This window comes from Ascidia mentula, chromosome 8 (genome assembly GCF_947561715.1).
Source record: "Ascidia mentula chromosome 8, kaAscMent1.1, whole genome shotgun sequence".
NCBI classification, from domain to species: Eukaryota; Metazoa; Chordata; class Ascidiacea; order Phlebobranchia; family Ascidiidae; genus Ascidia; species Ascidia mentula.
In genome coordinates this window covers 503,596-525,658 of record NC_138573.1, presented here as the reverse complement: position 1 = coordinate 525,658, position 22,063 = coordinate 503,596, and the positions used below count along the sequence as shown (strand labels likewise).

General features: G+C 33.3%; 1 protein-coding gene across 1 annotated transcript; it reads right to left on the bottom strand.

The window, feature by feature from the left end:
* Positions 1-1,646: 1,646 nt before the first annotated feature.
* On the bottom strand, positions 1,647-16,229 carry LOC145911221 (uncharacterized). The gene is made up of 44 exons (XM_082998489.1): positions 16,157-16,229; positions 15,861-16,049; positions 15,728-15,805; positions 13,487-13,666; positions 12,714-12,986; positions 12,149-12,254; positions 11,919-12,097; positions 11,721-11,835; positions 11,197-11,387; positions 11,028-11,139; positions 10,422-10,612; positions 10,105-10,216; positions 9,689-9,870; positions 9,518-9,629; positions 9,076-9,266; positions 8,864-8,984; positions 8,595-8,782; positions 8,424-8,535; positions 8,160-8,353; positions 7,786-7,897; positions 7,532-7,728; positions 7,359-7,473; positions 6,788-6,972; positions 6,458-6,622; positions 6,165-6,272; positions 5,887-6,107; positions 5,657-5,824; positions 5,397-5,583; positions 5,210-5,330; positions 4,912-5,080; positions 4,774-4,855; positions 4,635-4,714; positions 4,438-4,572; positions 4,223-4,366; positions 3,972-4,132; positions 3,778-3,913; positions 3,465-3,568; positions 3,293-3,402; positions 3,143-3,213; positions 2,876-2,989; positions 2,648-2,788; positions 2,390-2,529; positions 2,199-2,334; positions 1,647-2,139 (listed from the first exon to the last, which is right to left on the bottom strand). Exons 1-44 carry the CDS (start codon positions 16,227-16,229, stop codon positions 2,077-2,079), a joined length of 6,264 nt encoding a protein of 2,087 aa, XP_082854615.1. The 3' UTR covers positions 1,647-2,076.
* Between the last annotated feature and the right edge of the window lie 5,834 nt (positions 16,230-22,063).

Sequence of the window (22,063 nt, the reverse complement as noted above, 5' to 3'; positions counted from 1 at the left end):
GATCCAAGTACCTTGATAAAAATACAATGCATAACTTTGCATTAAGGGTAAATGTCTGACCTATCGTTATCCATTATCATGCAGATAAGAAACATCACAATAAGATATGATAATTACAGTTAATGAAATGTGAGTAACAGAGATAACAAATATATTATATTTAATAATTTAAACAACTGTCAGGAACAAAATGCATTCCAGAACATAATTGTAAAATAAATATCAATAAATCATACAAATATAATTTATTGTCATATTGACATGGAATAAACACAGTAGATTTGGGTTAATCTGGATTTGACTTCAAAATTTGCTGAAAACAAGAAAAGTTTGCCAACATTATTTTTTTTTTTTGGTTCATGGATTTAGTTATCCAGAAATTTGATTAAACATTTGAAGATGAAGGTAGAATTGATTCATTTCCTTTCCTAACAAAAATCTTAAATATTAAATTCAAATCTTAATTTTTTTTAAATAAATGCCTGTGCTTGAGTGGATTAGTTGCAACATCAATCGAATAACAGATAAAAGTCAATTTGTGCAATGCTTTTTGGGTAATCAGCATGTAAAAAAGTGTTATGATGCTTTTGGGTTCGCTAGGTTGCACAATGACTTTTTTCAAATTGAATGATGAAAAAAATTATATAATGTTAGGCTTGAAGCATGGTCTATGCACAAATAGGATAGTGGCCTTAACTGAATAAATTTGTCAGTCAAAGCACAATTACACAAATTCTACTATATGCAACATCGCCTGCAAGCCCAAAAACCTCATTACAACTTTGAAAAAAACCTCAGTACCTCCAGCCAGAGCGACATAAACAGTTCCATTTTGCCATTGAAATTGGTTCCCCACTTTATGACCTCCAGTATAAGCAGCTGTGAAAACATACATAAGTACAACAGATAAATTCAGGGAATGTCAGGGTTTACTGATTGTTGCACTGGTGCCCCATCCATTTCCAACTTTCCCATTTGCTAGTGTCACAAGTTGGTTGTGAGTTTCTTCATCAGGAATACTTGTCAGTTCCCCACCTCCATTTGTACAAGCTGTTTCAGCATTTATATATGTTGCAGTTGTGGTGGAAAGAACATAATAACGACCTTGACATGCTGACCCATCTACAACAATATGATAATGACAATCACCAGATAAGATAAATAAGGACACATAATAATCATCCCATTCAAATGTACAAAGCTTACCAGCATCTCTTTTTATTTGACTAAACAAAATTAAGAAAACAAAACAGGAATACATTCCATACATTTCACTTCAAAAACAAAATAAGTAGAACCTGGCTATACCAAGTTGTCTAAAACAATGTGGCCAAAATAACCATGATTATGGCACCCACACCAAAGCATCCAGGAATATTTCCACCTCCACAGACAACCAAAAACATATTTGCTCTGCATTTAGCAATGCCCATTCTATATAAAGCTGTAACTTAATAATAAAACTGTTCAAAAAGTCTGTGTTAAGGCTTTCAGGGAATAATTGATTCCCACTCCTGTTACAATTTACATTCTGACCTGTGGGAATAATAACTGAGAAATAATTCATGTCCAATATTGTTGAAATCTGTCCTAAATTTTTCGGAAAAAGCTTAAAATATACACAACTAACACAATAAAAACACAGATGTCAGTGAGTGGTTTTACATGAAGTCAGAACAAACACAAGATTTAACATAATTTCAATGATAAGAAAATAATCAAGAATTGTGAGGGAAAAGTTTTAACAACACAGAAATCTTTGGGTCTCCAAGTGAAACCTTTTTAAATTTATGTCACAAACAGCTGTGAGATATATATAAAAGAAAGATTGGAGCTTGGTTTCAAAATACCAACCAGATAAGGTGAACAAAGCACACGGAAAGAATCGGAAAATAACAATCTCATTCCTCTAAAACTATCTATGATCAAAAGAAACTAAATATTTTTATAATGTTTTACCACAGCTCGTGCAGTAACAAGAATAAAATATGAATAATCTGGAAATACAGGATATACATCAGAAAAGCTAATCACAATACAAGAGAATACAAAAGCCAAATAACAAGGTCAACACAATTAAACATTCTCATGAGATTTCACCACTCCATCCACCGTGTGATAACAAGCCTTGTAAGTTTCCTAAAACAAACAGAACTTAATAAGGAAGTTCCAACACTTTTAATCAACAACAAACTTACCAGGTCAATATTAAAACTTGGAAGTGATTCCTTCACATCTTTGAATGTTGTGAAAATATCAATCATATTCTCCGCTTTAAACCGAGAAACAAGATTCCACAAACAACACAAGACTCCACATCTTGTCAATCCATCACTAAACATTAATAAACGTCATTTCTTACACATCTTTGAGAAAACAAGTCTTCCACCTTGAGTAAATGAGAACATTTCCATTCTTATTTTCCCCAATCAAAGTTTCAATGAGATTTACAAACTGCATGAGATGATTTGCTTCACAATAACTTTGGCTGGATTCCCAAGAATCAAAACAAACAAGTTTGGTTTCAATCTGCAAAGATAGGTTTACTGTTACACATGTTAAAACACAATTGTGATTTTGACAATGTCAATTTTAGTGCAACACAGGGCAGAGAAAACAAGGATTTCATGAAAACTAAACTGTTTACCTTCTTAGTGTTGTCCACATTTTCCACAATAAACTTGCTGATTCCATGTTGAACAGCTTGATAATCTTTACTTATAAGTGTCACACAAGTAACTCCATACTGCTTCTCTATATTTAAACTACTTGGGATTAATCCACGATTCTGTAACAAGAACTTGGTTTTGTTGATAAAAACTTAGAACTTCATGATGAAGCTTTTGTGTAATTTTTAAAGAAAACACAAACTTACACCAGCTTGACCGACTATAATAATCAGTTCAACATTTTGATTCAAAATTAGCTTCCAGAATTGATTGGAATTTCCATGAGTTGCATCGTGGAGAATAGTGTGGCCTCTGTTTCCCTAAAATATCGCTTTCATTAAAAAACAAGTAATTATTTTAGCAACGAAGTGTAACAAACATAAATTGTTTTCACACCACAACATTTAGTGATTGAAACAAGTCTTTCTATAGTTGCAAATACCATTTGCAGGAAATGTTCAAATAAAACTTACTTTTAGTTTGTATGCAAGGTTTGTGTTGGTTGAGATGTTTTCATAATTTTGTGTGTTTGTAAACGTCTCATCTGCATGAAAACATTTTATTGCAATCTTTTTTTTTAACACTAAAATAAAAACCAATGCAAAACTTCAATTATTACTCACATGTGTTATCTTGTTGGGTCGTATCACATGTAACAGGAGAAACATTTCCTTCATCCAATGAGTGTTGCAACAATTCAAACTGGGTTGTAACTGTGTTTTGCTGTGGAGATCTAAAATTTGAAGGCTTGGTTAAAAAAAATGGACAAAAATAAATGAAAGTTGTTTTTTTAACCTGTTTATTCCATCAATGACAGATTTGAATTGTTCTACATTCATGTCAGTATCTCCAAACACTGATAACTCTGCCATTACTTTGTGCAGAAATATGTATTGTTCCTGAAACAAAACAATTTCTCTGAACACAAAAAAATAAACTTAAACTCATTTTGAAAAAGTGATTTTTGCAAAAATATCATTTGTTTTTTTTAAAACTTGCTGCATATATGGCTGTTGAACGGTAATTAAATATGATTCTTTTACTAGGAATGCTATACCAGGTATTTTCATACAACATAGACTGCTGCATATCAGTTATGTCATTTTACCACATTTTTAACAATCTCCATCCCTTGCTCCCTCATGTGGTAGACCAAGTGATAAACGTCAATAGTTTGTGTTTCATTCATTTGGTCGATCAAATAATCAAGTCCGATAAATGTTCCAGTTCGTCCACAATCACGTCTGCATCAAAGTAAAAAATAAAACAACTCAACACTTGAATAAAAACCAACATTCTTACGTTGAGTGAATTACAACAGGAAATATCTTTCCACTTCCTGATTGAATTTCTTTCATATTGATTTTAACTTGTCGAATCAGATGCACAAGACCACTAGATGTCGTAGGAGTGCTGTATGCTGGCCACTCGTAGAAGTGATATTGTGTGATGTGACGTAACTCCTAACATATAAATCAAAAAATTACTTTCTGATATCAAATAACATATCATAAAACATGTTATGAACAATCAAACAACTAATATTCACAAACCGTTGCATAATCTCCAACTGATTCTTCAACACTAAATTTCCTTATGATGTAACAACCACAGTTAATGACATCATTGCAACACACTCTGGTGGTTTCATATTCTTTAGTCCGACCATTTTGAGGCCAATATTGGACACATGGATTCTATACAACAGAAAAGTATCTGTTATATTGTCTAAAGAAATATGAATTGTGATGTCACAATCCAACCTAACCTTCCTTCCACTACGATCGTCCAACCAAATTATTACATGGACATTTTCATTCCAAACCATTGTCCAGAACTGACCCATGTTTTCATAAGTTGGATTTTCAACAACTTTCCATTTATCAGATATTTCAGATTTTTCCTGGAATTTAGGTAATATTTTCAGTAAAGTTGATATGTGATCAACTAAATCTAATTCTTTACTTGTTTAAAAGTAAAATCAATGTAATCTCCACTTGTGTGAGCAAAGGTTGGTGTTACTTTTCTTACATTCCTGGATGAGCCTTTGGGCAAATCAACAGTTAAATGCAAAGAAGGCAATTAATAAAACTCGAAAACATACTTGACACAATTTCATAAGGATTTTCCACTATTTCTATGGATGATGTTTTCACTGTTTTCAAGACTTTACTTTCTTGTATAACCTGAATAAACAACATAAAAACAAGAAGGTAACAGGATTTTTTAATAGATAGACAACCTGAAATTGTGTTTGTAGTTTTTTGTGTCCAGTTTTCTTGCTGTTTATATAAAATTCCTCAAGTTGTTTTTCACTTATTTGAGTTTCGTCATTTAATTCAATTTCATCAGTTTTTCCAACATTTTTCTTGGATGTTGAACTTCTGACAAACAAACTCTGCAACTTGTTCCTGAATAAATTATCCAGTATTAAATAAACAAAAAAACTATAACATATAATTAGATAGGTTCATACAGCACATAATATAGAGTTGCATGGAAGATTTTTATTTTGTCAACCTTAGTCAATACATACTGACCGTTTTATGTAAATAAATCCCACAATTAGAACAATAACAAGAAACAACATAACAGATCCAATTGATGCTGCAATAACCCCAGTGCCGGCAAAACTATTAGAGTTAAAATTGTTTTCTTTTTCTGAACAAAATTTCTATCAAACGAACGTCAAGCAAAAATTGTCAAGCAAAGTCAAAATTATCTCACCTTCTGGCTTTGAACAATTTCCTTTAATTTCAAACTTTAAGTTTTCACAATCAACAGATGAAATTTGTAAAGTTACTTTCGAACTTTCAATTTCAGTAACATTCACATCATGTGTTATAGAGGATGATGGTTTTACAGTAAGCGATGTATTTGTTACATTGTTTCTTCTATACATTGTAACAAACAGCTGAAAAGGTTAGGTTTGAAAGGAGACAGTTAAAACCACAATAAAAAACATCTTGCACTTGAATAAATCTAACCTGTATGCGTGTTATGGATGCCAAAGAACTTTCAGAAATATTAATTTGAATTCTGCAAACTGATGACAGTAAAATCATTTCACCAGACAAGTTTTGTGTCAAACTTGAAGTAAGTGCTGGTTTTTGAAAGGTTGGATTGTATCCAAAATATGTGGAAAGCAGTTTAACCTGAAATAACAAAAATATTTTCATTGCACAAGGTAATTTTTGGACAACCTCCACTCACTTACCGTTGCTGTAAAGTTTGTGTCAGTTGGAAGATTTTCAACATATGTTGAATATTCATAGTTTGATGTTGAGTTTTGTGTGATCTGTTTGCTGATGTTAACTGACATGTTGGAGTTAAACACAGATAAGGTGTAAGTTATTGTTCCATTGTATTTTGTCCCATCTCTCCACTTTACAACAACTTTGTCATAATAACACTTGCTTGTTTCAATAATCTCAACCCCTACAAATGTCAGCATTAAAAATGTCATCAACACAGATATCTATCTTGTGAAAATACCTGATAATAAACACACAAATGGATGCAATTCATTACAGCTTGTGTTGATAGTTTGGTTAATTCCAACATAAACTCTACACAAAGATTGATTGAAAACTTTACCAACATCTGGAGATGAAGTAACGTTTGTATCAATATCAGGTTTGTGTAATATTTGCCATTTGTTTGGTTTAAAAAAAGCTGTTTTTATAGAAGACAACTTCTGCAAACAAAGTTTTTAGTAATCGGAATCCTAATTATTGCTAAAGTTGTAAATTTGCTTTTAGAGGTAAAAAAAAGTCAATTTAAATGACCTTTAATCCATTTTCCTTGCGTTAACAGGAAGTTGTTCAGAAATATCTGGTTTGCCAAACTTGCGCCTCTGGTATTACATTGTTTGAATGCGGAGGAATAATTTTGTGTTGCATTGTAAACAACATAATATTGGCCATTGTGTTCCTCGACACCTGGAACCTTTGCTGCAACAAAAGGCATGTCATCAGCAGTTACTTAAATAAATTCAAAGCTAAAGTGAACATATTTTACTAAAAATGATTTCATGAGAAACAGTGTAATTTAATAAAAAAATGTCCCAATGGCAAATCTACACTGGTTATAGTGAAAAATATTCCAAACAAGCTCACATATAATCAACAGTATTGCCTCCCTAACAGGATCACCAGGAATATTGGATGCAATGCATTTATATTGCCCAGCTTGTGAAGAACCTATTTGTGTTAAAGTCAGTGTTGATGTTGTCTTGTAACTTCCAGTAGTAGATGTTGTTTGATGTACAGGTGATGAAATTGTGTTTGATACAACACCATTTCTATAAACACAAAAAGATAATTAGTGTAGTAAGTTTTTATTTGAATATAAAAACAAAATTAAATTAACGCAGTAAACTTTGTAGGTCAAGTGGCAAAGCACAAACTTAGTTATTGTATGACAAATGTATGTAATGTTTCATAACACAAATTAGCACCTAAACAAAAGAAATTTAATGACTATACGCAACAAACTAATACTTTACACAACTTACAAATTTTATTGTGTCTGTTAATAACAGCATTATAGCATTGGTATATTTTGAAATAGTAATTTTTATAGATTGATAAATTAACAACAGTGTTACTTATCATTAAAAGACAGTGCCAGTAATATTATGCACTGTGCAACATTACACCTACGAGTTATTAATAGTCAGGAAGTTACCTGATCCAGCTAAGAGTGGGTGTAGGAAATCCATAAGAAACACACTCAACTGTAAACACATCATTGTATTCATTAACCAATATCTTGTGTGTTGAAATCGAGATGTTTGCAGCAACTTATGAAAAGAATGCACATTACAACTTTACAAGGTCACATACAAACCACAATTTCACCTTGAACTTGAATATTTTCATACAATATCAATCCACCACCAAGGTTACTGTCAACTTGGCATGTGTAATTTCCACTCTCATTAATATGTTGAAGTGTAATGTTAAGTTTTCTTACATACTTTTGAATTGACCAATATTTTTCCAGTGGCGAAATTGCATAAATGTTGCCAACATCAGAACCCATTTGTTTTCCATTTCTTCAAAAACAAAACATAAACCTAGAGCCCCTATTTCACAGTAACAAATTTTCACACCTAAACCAGTTTGGTACTCTCCTTGGAAATCCATATGTTGAACATTCAAATATTGTTGGTTTTCCAAAGGTAACAACTTGACTCTTTGGTGAAGTGCTTATGTTTGTTGCAACTTTAAACAAGAAATATAATATCAGTGACAAAAAGAAAGGATATTTAACTCCATCTTATGACACACTGCTATCATTTTGTGTGAAGGGAAAAATATTTTGAGCACATTGGGAAAATCTTTTTACCCTTTTTGTTGTGAATCTTTAAAGTTAAGAACTTAAAGCCAACTTTGAATGCTCTGCAAAGTTTTGCCAAATGGTTCTTGGTTTTCTTTCATGTTAAAACCTAACACAGGATTATTTCACACAGTACATATTTGTTACCTTGAACTTGTATGTTACTTGTTTTATCATTTCCACCATCAACATTACTTGAAACTTTACATGTATAAATATCTGCATCTTCAATATATTGATAAGTAACATCAAGTTCTCTCACAGCTTTGTTAAGTGAAAGTAAGTCTACTTGTGGTTTTTGGTAAATATTTGTAGAACTTAATTCCTGAGGATATGCACCTCTACAAATGTATGCAGTATTTTTGCATTGAAACTAAACAAGCACATATACATGTTGCAATGTTAACAAACCTAAACCATGATATTTGAGGTATAGGGAAACCATATGATGTGCATGTAAATATTTGTTTGTCTCGTGGAGTAAAAATATGTAAAGATGGAGATGTGCTGATGTTTGCAGCAACTGTGGAAAAGGCTTTTGTTAGAACACAAGCTCACAAAAAAACACACAACATTACTTACCATGGACTTGTACGTTACTGCTTAGATTTGGTCCACTGTCAGTTGCTATGGTGGTACAAGCATAATTACCAGCCTCACTAACATGGTTTAGTTTAACATAAAGTTTTCTGGTAATATTTCTTTCCACTTTAACTTCAGTAGTTTGGTAAATTCCATCATTTAATGAAGTGCTTATGTTCACTCCATTCCTGCAAAATTAATTGCAAATAACAATTGAAAATAATTTTGAAAGTTAACAAAACCAACAAAAAAGTCCATTACAAGATTACCTCATCCAAACCACAGCATTGATCTTTAAGCTGAGATAAGAAGTAAAATTACAAGTGAAAGTTTTCGTTTCATGCATCGCAAAAACTAGCAATTTTGGAGCAGTGGTGATAATTTCTGAACCTGATGTAAACAAACACAATTTCAAGTAAACAAACCATGACCAACTATCATTGCTTCCACTACTTATCTAGTAAGCAATACACTATCTCACCTTGAACTTGTATGTTACTTGTTTTATCACTTCCACCAGCAACATTACTTGAAACTTTACATGTATATTGTCCAGCCTCACTAACATCTTGAAGTGTAACATAAAGTTTTCTTTCTACTTTGTTTTGTGATGATGTTGTTACTTGTGATGTTTGGTGAATATTTCCACTGGAACTTACACTAGCTCCATTTCTAGAAAAGCCAACAACTTGTTAGTAAGTTGGTGGGAGATCAACTCAAAAAATATGATTGAGTGTTTAACAGTTTAAGTGGAATTGTGTAAGATACTTTTTTTTTCTTCACAAACAAAAGTCATCAAGGCCACAAAAGATGCATTACTTATCACATTTAATTATTAGAATTCCATACTGGCATATTAGTAGATTTTTTAGTAAATTCCAAACAATAGTAAACTGATTGTCTGTTATTTATTTGCATCTCACCTCATCCATGTTATTTGAGGTGTGGGATAACCATATGAAGTACATGTGAATATTTGTTGACTTGCAGATGTGAAAATATGTGTGGTTGGTGATGTGATGATGTTTGCAGCAACTAATCATAAATAATTAGTTGCACAAATAAAAGTGATAGATTAATTCTTTTAATCTCACCTTGAACTTGTATGTTACTTGTTTTATCACTTTCACCAGCAACATTACTTGAAACTTTACATGTATATTGTCCAGCCTCACTAATATCTTGAAGTGTAACATAAAGTTTTACAGTTTTTGTATTTTGTGATGTTGTTGTTTGTTGTTGAATATTTCCACTTGAACCAACTGAAACTGTATCTCTAGAGTTTTATGAAAAAACACCCTAGTTTAGTTCAGTTTCAAAACATTTTTGTTAAAATATCCATGCAAACACCAATATGAAATAAAGAAGCTTAAATAAAAACAAATAAATTATGTTCCTGCACTTGGGAAATATTGCTTAATTTACCTTTAAATAACAACTAAAAATATAATGCTGGAAAACATGATATTATTACATAACCAAATTTCAACAACTAATCATGTTTACTTACTTCAACCAAGTAACTTGTGGCAAAGGAGATCCATTAGAAGTACATGTAAATATTTGTTGAACTCCAAGCGTTGCTACAAGTGAGGTTGGAGATGTATTGATAGAAGAACCAACTGAAACACAATCAGTGTCCCATGTTACAAACTATGATGTTGAGTGCATAAAAAATATTTCGTTTTTCCTTAAATACCCAAAAATGAAACAAATAAACTTAAAATGTCTAATTTTTTCATAGTTGGTGGCAGTGTTGAAATTCTATTTAAACTGTGACTGATAACAAATTTTCAACTAGTTTCGAAATAGCAAAACAAACAATACCTTGAACTTGTATGATACTTGTTTTATCACTTCCACCAGCAACATTACTTGAAACTCTACAGGTATATTGTCCAGCCTCACTAATATCTTGAAGTGTGACATAAAGTTTTCTTTCTACTTTGTTTTGTGATGATGTTGTTACTTGTGATGTTTGGTGAATATTTCCACTGGAACTTACACTGACTCCATTTCTACAGTAACAGACAGGATTTTTAAAAACTAATTTAAAAAAATATTAACTGATATGATCCACTGAAGTATTATACATGCAACAGTTATACATATAGTGACCAAGCACCTGCAATGAAATTAAATACACAATTAATAAAATATATTTCAAATTGACCCAACACAGAGCTGTAATCTTGCTTCAATACATACAAACTTTATTTATGATATATTGGCTTTTTTGGATTAGTCTTAACCTAATGAGTATTTAGTAATAGGCTACCCAATGTATTTATTCAATAATTGGCTTTAGATATATTAAATCCTTCATGTAAAATAACAATTTATTTATATCAAAACAATACTAGACTCACTTATGTTCTGTTTTGAATCATAAATAACTTTTCATGACAAAATGCTACATGATCTTTCTCCTACCTCTGCCATGTTATTTGAGATGTAGGAAATCCATATGAAATACATGTGAATATTTTCTGCTCACCAACTGTGGTTAATACCAACACAGGAGTTGTTGCAATGTTGGCACCAACTGAGAGAAAAAAATTAATGTAGTTTTTATATATTTTCAATAATTTGCCAAACATACCTTGAACTTGTATGTTACTTGTTTTGTCACTTCCACCAGCAACATTACTTGAAACTTTACATGTATATTGTCCAGCCTCACTAATATCTTGAAGTGTGACATAAAGTTTTCTTTCTACTTTGTTTTGTGATGATGTTGTTACTTGTGATGTTTGGTGAATATTTCCACTGGAACTTACACGGACTCCATTTCTGAAACAACAACAACATCATCAATAAGCTGATGGGCAATTAAACCAATCGTTCTCATTTTAAGGAAATTTGATATCTTTTATACTATTTGTCAAAGAGAACACCTTAGAAAAACCCAAACACATTCTTGATTCAAACTAAAATGTTTTTGTTTTGATCCATGTCATAAACTTTTAGAGCAAAGCCATTAGATGTGCATAATTAAAAAAAATGCAGCTAATCAAAAGTGCATTTTGTGCATCACATAACATTAGGACAAAGTCTTGTCACAAAAGTGTGGCATTTCATGCTTTCATCAAGAGTTCGAACCAATGCATCCACCCCACATCTCACCTCATCCAGGTTATTTGTGTTGGTATTGGGTAACCATATGAATTACAGTTAAATATTTGTTGAACTCCAATTGTAACAACATGTGAAGATGGAGATGTTTGAATGCTTGCAGCAACTACAAAAAACATTAATGAAATTTAGGATGATGATGTCAGTGAGAAAGGATACAAAATCAGATGGGAGTTTTGGTTTTTTCACCATTTACAGTTAGTGTACTGTCAGTATTTCCACCACCATTCCAGTTTGTTGCTCTACACACATATTGTCCCCCATCACTTCCTACAGTGCTACGTTGTATGTAGAAAATTGATTGAGCAGTGACACTGCTACTTTGGTAAATGTTGGATGATGATGATGTGGTAACTTGGTTAGTTCCTCTGTAACAGATAAACTCATAGAACTTGTTATAACAAGGTAAGGATTGTTACCTTAACCATCTTGCTTGTGGGTTTGAGTAACCAGTTGCTGTACAAGTTACTTGTTGGGTTGAACTGGAAGTTGCCACTATTGATGTTGTTGATAATGTTGTCTTGACTAAAAATATGAAGAATGTTTACATGAATAGTTGAAATTAATTTTAATAGTTGATTTTAAATCTCATTTTTAATTAGTTTCTGAGTATAAATAGACTGGCCCATATTGTTATTAACACTGTCATGTTAAAAAAGACGTTTCGACAAAAACTTATGCCATCATCAGTAAGTTTTTGTCGAACGTCTTATTTTAACATGACAGTGTTAATAACAATATGGGCCAGTCTATTTATACTCAGAATTATGAGAAAACTCGTGAGTTGTGTTCCTAATTAGTTTCTGTTTCAAAATTAAGGCTAAAAATACTGTCAGGAATTTTACCTGGATTACAGAAGAAGGCTACAATTATCAGAAATTAAGGCACAAAAAAACTTACGGTTATGGTTAAGATTGCGCTTGAAAAATCTATAATGATAATAATCACAAAGTTTAGTTGTTGGAAATTTATTGCAAACTCTACCTTGCTTAAGTTGACTTGTGGCAGATATAGAACATGATGTTACAGAACTTTCACCACTGATTGTAATTGAATTAGAACTTGAAGGCATAGTGAGAGTATAAGTATGACTTGTTCCAGTAAAACCACTTGTAATTAAGGTTTTGCTTCCATCATTAAACTTGTAGTATAGATCAAGTGGTTGTATATGTAGGTGGGATATTGATATTATTATAGAATACTGTTGCCCAGGTACAGAACTGTATGTTGGTTTGTCCAAATAAATCACTCTGTCACCTAATATAGAAAAAATATTATGATAAATGTCACCACAAATAAACCTACCAAGTCCACATAGCAACTCTAACTGAAACAACTAAAAAAGAGGTCAAAATTTAAAGATAGTGAGAACCAAATTTAGTAAATTTAAAACGTTCATTCCATTGTTTCACTGCATTTTTGCACTACTACTACTTAATTTCTAACAAACTGCATTTAAATCATATTGTTTGATTATGAGCTTCAATTCCTCTTGTTTAAGTCTATGTGATCTTTTGAAAAAACCTTTGCAACTCCCAGATTCGGAAAGAAAACCATTAAAAAATGCTTGAAAATAAGAATTACTGCAAATACTGACCAACAACTGGATTATTGAAAATCCACAAAGTAGTTAAAACAAAAACTATTCCCTGCTTTAGAATGTTTTTATTCCCTACCAATAAATATGATCCCTTTATACCCAGATATCAGTACAGCATATAAATTATGTTTTGGCAAAACATCGGATTAACACATACCTGTATGTGAACAAATATAATGACGTGGGACATTGCATTGAAGATCTCGCCATGTCCACATATGAACCCCACTTTGGCGCAATCCATAAAATGTCATACAATCTCCACCATTTGATGGTGTATTTGTTGTGTGGGTATCATCAGTAAACCAATTTGCATATCCAGTAGTGCTCCATGAACCTAGGAAAAATACAATGCATTATTTTTGCTTGGTGGTTGAAACACTAAAACATCACCATTTAATCAGTGTGCTTTTTAAACATCACCATTAATTCAGGTGTGCATTGCACAACACATATTTCAACTATCAATCAATTATACAAATAGTTTAATGTCATATTAACTAGTGATGCACCGAAACAGCTATTTTTATATTCGGCCGAAACCGAATATTCGGCAAAAGTTGCCGAATTAATTCGGCCGAATAAACCGAAACTAATTTTGGCATCCATCTCTTTCAACGCAATAAATTTAAACAAAACATGATGTACTGGATTAGATCTTATCCTATCATACAGCCTTTTTTGGCGCTTAAAGAATAACCTCGTCTTGTTCCAACTGCTATAACTTGATTTTTATCCATTCTTTGAAAATAAACAAATGAAACGAAGACATTTGTACAGTTTAAACAAGGATTCTAACATTTTCTAAACTTTGCGTATCAGCTTAACATGCAGTAAGAAAGTTTCGGTTTCGGCCGAATTTTGCAGAAATATTCGTCCGAAACCGAATAATTGCGAAAACCTTAGTTTCGGCCGAATAAATTCGGCAAACCGAACTTTCGGTGCATCCCTAATATTAACATGAAATTTACAGCAGTAGAATTTGGGTTAATCTGAATTTGATTAAAAAACTGTTTTGGTAAAAAACAGTGGTTGTACACAATTAAATCATCTTGGAATCAGAAGACCCAAAAAAGCATTTAAGCATGTTTTTCTCATCATAGGTACTGATCATCCAAAAAATGGGGCTGCATTACTATTATAAGTCGCTGGTTCTCAAACCTTTTTTGTGTGGCACATTTACCTAAAATATGCCCACATTATTTTGCCTTCTTTATTGGGATGGATGTTACATCGCCTAAGTCAGTAACCCAGTTTAACTGATAGTTTAGGACAGCTTCCAGTTAAATCAACTATTATATATCTGGCAACAAAACTCACTTGGATTTTTAGATTGTTAAAGATATATTTGCAAAAACTATACTAAGGTAACCTAACTGGCAATAACTTTTCTTTGAAGCTAATATCACAAATATTGATACATCCTGTCAGCTCTAGACAGCTTAACTAAAGCTGACTTAAAAGCCCATGTAAATTTGTTGTTTTCGGCGTCGAATTTGAAAATCACATGACCAGTTTACAAATTGAATTGAACATCAAGTCGACTTGGCCATGCAAACAGGGTTAGTGGTTCCTGACCGGTGGTATGCTAAAGTCATCCAGGTGGTACACGAGAACATTTGACAAATGTGTTTGGTACTAACAATATAGCCTATAAACTAAACAGTTTAAAATAATTTAGAAATTATACACTCATATTAGGCTGTTACTCAAACATTGGTATCAAAACAAGGCTCAAAGATGGTACTCAGTTGTGCCATAATTTTTTTTTAGATGAAATGATTAGGTGGTCCGTGGCAACTGTGCAGGAATTTGAAGTGGTATGCGATAGAATTCAAGTTGGGAATCACTGTCCTAAGTTTATTTTACTGTAATCTTTTAAGTAATTAATAGGCAATTTTTGGGGAGAAAAATGTATAAAATAGAGCTTGGTTAATCCAGATTCAGTTTATCCAGAAATTTGCTTGATATGTTTGAAGATGGAGGAAGAAATTATTCATATTCCTTTCTTAACAAAAATCTTAAGATATAACAAATATTTAATCCAGATCTTCATTATTTTCAAATAAAGTTTTTTTGCTAACATCTTGTAATCTGTATTTTGGTGGATTCAGATTAGTTACATTGAGCTACAGATGTTATTATTCTGCACATGACAGACAATTTGCCCACTGCTCTTTGGGTAATAGGCACGTAACATGTGCTATAACTTACTGCACACAATTAAAAAAAATATTACAATGTTTAGGCTTTCACAAAATTAGGACAGTAGCCTTATCCAAACAAATTTGTCAGACAAATTCAGGATTGAACAAGTTCTACTGCATATAACATTGCCTGCAAGCCCAAAAACCTCATTGCAATTGGTACCTCAAAAAAGAGAAAATAAAATACATACCTGAGCTCATACTGGCATAAACTGTCCCATCTTGCCATTGAAATTGATTCCCCACTTTACGACCTCCAGTATAAGCAGCTGTGAAAACATGCATTAAGTACAACAGATAAATTCAGTGAATGTCAGGGTTTACTGATGACTACAATGGTGCCCCATCCATTCCCAATCTTCCCATTTGCTTGTGTCACAAGTTGGTTGTGAGTTTCTTCATCAGGAATACTTGTCAGTTCCCCACCTCCATTTGTACAAGCTGTTTGAGCATTTGTATATGTTGCAGTTGTGGTGGAAAGAACATAATAACGACCTTGACATGCTGATCCATCTATGACATAATAAATTGGTATAATTGATAATACACATGCAAATTCATTGATAGTCTAATATTTACCCAAGCATATATGTATATACATACAATACATCAAAACTTACCAGAGATTTTTGCTATTAGGCTAAAGGTAACTAGGTAAGCAAAATATGAAAGCATATCATAAGTTTTTGTCATACCAAAACAATGACACCTATGTACCATATAATAGGAAATAATGATATTGGTGCAATAAGAACAATGCTTATGCCACCCACACTAAAATGACTTCCTTGTACACAAACTCCTCCGCATGCATCATATGATAAACCAAATTAGAACTGTTTTGATAAGAACTTTTTCCGTTTTCCATCATTGGGGGATTTTTTGTTTGACAGGGGCACTTTATCTTTAAATAATGCCCCAAGAGACTTATCCACATGGTATTTACGAACACACTGCCTTTCTCTTACAATATCGCACATCACATGACTTCCGGTTTATAGAGCAACGCTTTCGCCTTTCTGATCATTCTATTCTATTCTATTTGATTCTATTCGATTCTATTCTATTTTGAACAAGACTAACGAGACTCATTGCGCTAGCATCATCAAGACAAAGTGTCAGGGAAGCCAATCTTTTTGATTAATTTTACTAAAAGTTGGTAACATACAAGAAAGCCATGCCTTACAAACTTTGTGTTTGATCGATGCGTAAATGTAATTCTTGGCTAGTGCTGGTGCCATTTATTCTCATTAAACATCGATTTAACACAGTAAAGTTTATAAAAACTTTGGGTAAGCCAGGAGACTTAAAATTGAAGCAAAATCGTGAAATTTGTTGTGTAATCCACTGGTTTTGGACACTCATAGTGGAGACAACTTATTGCAATCAGCATTGTGATGTGAAATTGATCAAACATAGCTGAGGTGATGGCAACACAAATATATGACCAAGGTCAAAACATGCGTCTATGAGACATCTCACCTCATCCATGTTATTTGAGTTGGTATTGGGTAACCATATGAAGTACATGTGAATATTTGCTGAACTCCAATTGTAGCAACATGTTGAGATGGAGATGTTTGAATGCTTGCAAAAACTTTAAACAAGTTGTACCTTTGATGTTAATGGGAATGCACATAAAAGTCATTGAAGTTTCGATTTTCTCATCATTAACAGTTAATGCGATGTCAGTATTTCCACCACCATTCCAGTTTGTTGCTCTACACACATATTGTCCCCCATCACTTCCTACAGTGCTACGTTGTATGTAGAGAATTGATCGAGAAGTGTAAGAATCAACATTTATGTTGGTACTTTGGTAAATGTTGGATGATGATGATGTGGTAACTTGGTTTGTTTCTCTGTAACAGATAAACTCACAGAACTTGTTATAACAAGGTAAGGATTGTTACCTGAACCATCTTGCTTGTGGGTTTGAGTAACCAGTTACTGTACAAGTTACTTGTTGGGTTGAACTGGAAGTTGCCACTATTGATGATGTTGATAATGTTGTTTTAGCTAAAAAAAATTTAAATAATGTTCATGTGAATAGTTGCCTTAAGACCCCATGTCTGCATTTCTATTGAAAAGAGTTTCTTGGTCGGGAAATGTGCTTCTTCAACTCCTGCATAACAGAGTTAATTGTGTGTAACAATGCAATGGGTTATGCATGGGTGCTAGTGTATTGGTTGAATGAGCACAGATAGACAGATGCACAGACCGGCGATTTTCAGAGTGTTTCAGGCAGTTTTAGTCTGATTTTTAGGGTGTTTAGTCGGGCAGTCAATTGGTAGAGGGTGCTGTTGAAAATCTGGTTATAAAACTGCCGAAATATTGAGGTGGATTTTGTAGGAAAAAGAGTGATAGAAAGTAGCCTCCAGTAGATGCCTTGTAACTCTTTTTGGGCCACCCCCAGGGCTGTTTATACCCACCATAGGACTGGCAGTTTCAAGGTAAGCCTTTGCAAAACCTCGCATTGCGCAGCTGCAAAAATTATTTTTACTGTTAGGCAGCAGAAGTTCATGAGTCATCAGACCTAACAATTATTTTTGCAGACTGTCACCAGGTGCATGAAGGCAATTGACCTCTAAAACTCAATTTTTAGGATTGAAGTGTGAGATAGGGCCTTAAACATAGAATTGATTAATTTGTATTCAAGTCTATGTTTCCACTGGTTTTCTATAAGATTTAAAACCAGGGCTAAATCACAAAAGAAATCAAGGCACTAAATAAAGGTTTAAATTTTCAAAAAACTTGCTGTAAATTCAAACCAAACATATAAACATGCCTTGTTTAAGTTGACTGGTGGCAGATATAGTACATGATGTTACAGAACTTTCACCACTGATAGTGATTGAATTAGAACTTGAAGGCATAGTGAGAGTATAAGTATGATTTGTTCCAGTAAAACCACTTGTAATTAAGGTTTTGCTTCCATCATTAAACTTGTAATATAGATTAAGTGGTTGTATATGTAGGTAGGATATTGATATTACGATTGTAAACTGCTGCCCAGGTACAGCACTGTTTGTTGGTTTGTCCAAAGAAATCACTCTGTCACCTATCAAAAAAACAGATTTAGATGCAGATACCAAAGTGTCGTGTTTATTATTTTATCTACCATCTTACATAATCAATGTTTTTTTAGTAAAATTATTCAAAGTTTAAAAAAATTACATTGCATTTTGTCAAATACCTAGATCTGTTTAGCAACCTACTAACTCAGGATAAGTGGTTTCATATATAAAACGAATGGGGCATACACACACACAAAGAAATAACAGCTCGAAAACGATTCGCCGAGAATCACAAAAGCGACGTCCGGGGCAACACAACGGGAATTTTCGCCTACCCATGAGACGCTCGAATAATCTACCAGTCAATTTCCTTTCGGACATTATGTCCGAAACGGCTTTTGTTTTTTGTGTCATTTCTAAAAAAATTGTGTCAATGACCGACAAATGACACAAAAAAAAACCCAGGGTGTGTGAACAAATGTAATAACGTTGGACATTGCATTGAAAATCTCGCCATGACCAAATACGAACCCCACTTTGGTATATTCCTTGAAATGTCATGCAATTTCCACCACCTGATGGTGTATTTGTATTGTGGGTATCATCAGTGAACCAAATTGCATATCTAGTAGTTCTCCAAGTTCCTTGAAACATTAACTAGTTGTCAAACAACTAGTACGCCACAGGCAAACATGGCACAATATAACACAAAAACATGCTCTTTGGTGGCAGTAAAATGTGCTTCAAAATCTGTTTGAATTAAAATCAATTTTATCTTTATCCCGAGTTCAAACATACCAATGCTCATACTGGCATACACAGTTCCATCTTGCCATTGAAATTGATTCCCCACTTTATGACCTCCAGTATAAGCAGCTGTGAAAACATACATTAAGTACAACAGATAAATTCAGTGAATGTCAGGGTTTACTAATTATCCCGCTAGTGTCCCATCCATTTCCAACCTTCCCATTAACTTGTGTCACAAGTTGGTTGTGAGTTTCTTCATCAGGAATACTTGTCAGTTCCCCACCTCCATCCGTACAAGCTGTTTGAGCATTTGTATATGTTGCAGTTGTGGTGGAAAGAACATAATAACGACCTTGACATGCTGATCCATCTATGACATAGTAAATGGTATACTTTAAAACACCCATGTAAGTGCCAGCATTGTTGAAGTAATCTCATATTTACCCAATCTCCACCAACCAATACAATAAATCGAAACTTACCAGCAATTTTAGTTATTAGGCTGAAGGCAACTAGATAAGCAAGATATGTAAGCATATCAAGTTTTTGTTCACACAAAACAACAACTCCTAAATACTGTATGCTAACAACTAGTCTTAATGATAAACTTGTTTATGCCACCTACACTGAAATGACTTCCTTTTGCACAAACACCTCCACATGCATCACAAATGAAATTAAATTAGAAGGTATTTAACATAAGTTATTCATTTTGATTAATGTTAAAACACTTGGTTGAATTAAAAAAAGTACAGTTAAATGTCTTTACAAGTTTAGGACCTATATGGGTATTAAATCAGAGAAATCCTGTTTTCAAGGCCCTCTGCTGTAATGCATCTAGCGACCGTTCCGCTTGTTTTCCAATGATTGTTGACGGATCTCGTGACTTCTATAGGGACCTAATATTCTTCAGAGTAAAAAAAGGTATTGCCCCTGGATGAGACTGTACAGAGGAAGGACTTGTTGAGCCTTTTGGAAGATCTTGTGACCTACTGGGGGGCATAAACAGTCCCAGGGGGTTTGAAGCACTTTTTCAGCAACAAATTTTGGTGCTATTGTGTAGCGGGCTTTGCAAAAATGCACTAGTCTGGCAACCAATTTAATCAGAATGTTTACCTAAGGGATCATTTACAAAACGACAAATGAATCGATTCATTTTTCTTTTAGCAGCCTTTTTAGTTTAATTTTTTACAGCACCAGGCACAAAGTAGCTTCCTGATTGAAAGCGCCCCAAACCACACGAAAACTGAAAAAACTGGCATAAATTCGCCCCAGCAACAGCACATGCATGTGCGCTTATTCAACCGTACAATTGACCCCAATGCATTACTGGTTTGCTCTGTGACATACTCTTTCCATTGTAACATTTTTTCCCACCACCGAACCTTATTTTCATAGAAATACCAATATGCATCCTTTATCTTAAGACATATGGTAGCAATTTTAATAACATAGTAATAAAAATAATATTTACCTATATGTGTGATCCGGTACTTTATATGAGGTTCAGGTAAAAATTACCGTCATAAAAAAGGAAATAAATTAAAATTATCATTCAAAAATGAGATGATTTGTTTATGATGTTGAATTGAAAGCAAATAATTTCATAATTCTGTCACTAATGCTGTATATTGCAAACCAAGTTGTAATAGAAATTATAATCTTTACATGTTTGAAACACACTTTAACATCATTTCATGAAATTGTTTCAATAATAATGTATCAAAAAAAACATTTAAAGATACATGAACATAAACTAATAATATGTTGTTTTAGGAATGATAACAGAAGATTAACAGTTATTCACATGTGCTTCCATATTTGCCAAATAAATGTATTATGTTGACATTTCAGGAAGCTTCAACTAAAAGAAAATACTCACATTTTTTTGATTTGATGAATCAATTTCCTTCACAGGCCATATATGTTAGTTAGCCTAGTTAGGGACCCTGGGCTCCTGCATGTCAATCCAAACTGGTAAACATAAGTAATGCAACAGAAGTAAAAAATAAAACGGTAAACTGAGGAACTTTGTGTTGACATGAAACTTAAATTTGCAAATTAGGACACAAACGGAAATAGACCAAAGTTGACAATCCAATAGTTCGTAACCTGTTTGGCGCCAAATTCGTAATTTCGCTGGACAGAAAAAAATCTATTGACATGCGATTTTACTCGATGCAAATATTTTTTGTAAATTATATTTATATTTGACAATGCCGACTGTTTTGAGTCAATAGATATATCCGTTATACCAGAGGAAAGCTAGACAAAAAAAACGCCAGTTAACAAAACTTTAACGCGGGTAACTCCCCTTGCCAACGAGGTAGCGGCTTGATTTTTTACACGTAATAGTTTACACGCTGAACTTTCCAAATTAAAAAAAATCTAATTTATATTTGAGTATGAATATGGTATTTATACTTTCTCATAACTCGAAACATACTAGGTGAGCCGACAAATACTTTGCATCATACAATCTCATAAAGCCCCGCTTTCCAATGATACCAAACTTTACTTGATTTCCTGGGGACGCATAGTAAAATCAACCGAATATTAATCATAACCATCGGAGTCCGGAAGGATGGTTATAACAAGACGAGGAGGAAGAGAGTCGGGGTACTCGAGCAGCAAGGAGTTCCAGCCAATCCCAACACCTGAGGAAACTGAGATGACCACCCAAACACCTGACCACAACACCACCCCACTGAAGAAAAAGAAGAAGACGGCCGACGCCAATAAGACCGACTCGCCCACGAT

Coding starts and splice junctions, on each gene's coding strand:
- LOC145911221 (XM_082998489.1), bottom strand. CDS start 16,229: ATGACAAAAACTTATGATATGCTTTCATATTTTGCTTACCTAGTTACC. Junction 12,098..12,148: donor CCACAAGCAAGATGGTTAAG/GTAACAATCCTT, acceptor TATCTGTTACAG/AGGAACTAACCAAGTTACCA. Junction 6,273..6,457: donor GCAAGGAAAATGGATTAAAG/GTCATTTAAATT, acceptor CTTCATCTCCAG/ATGTTGGTAAAGTTTTCAAT.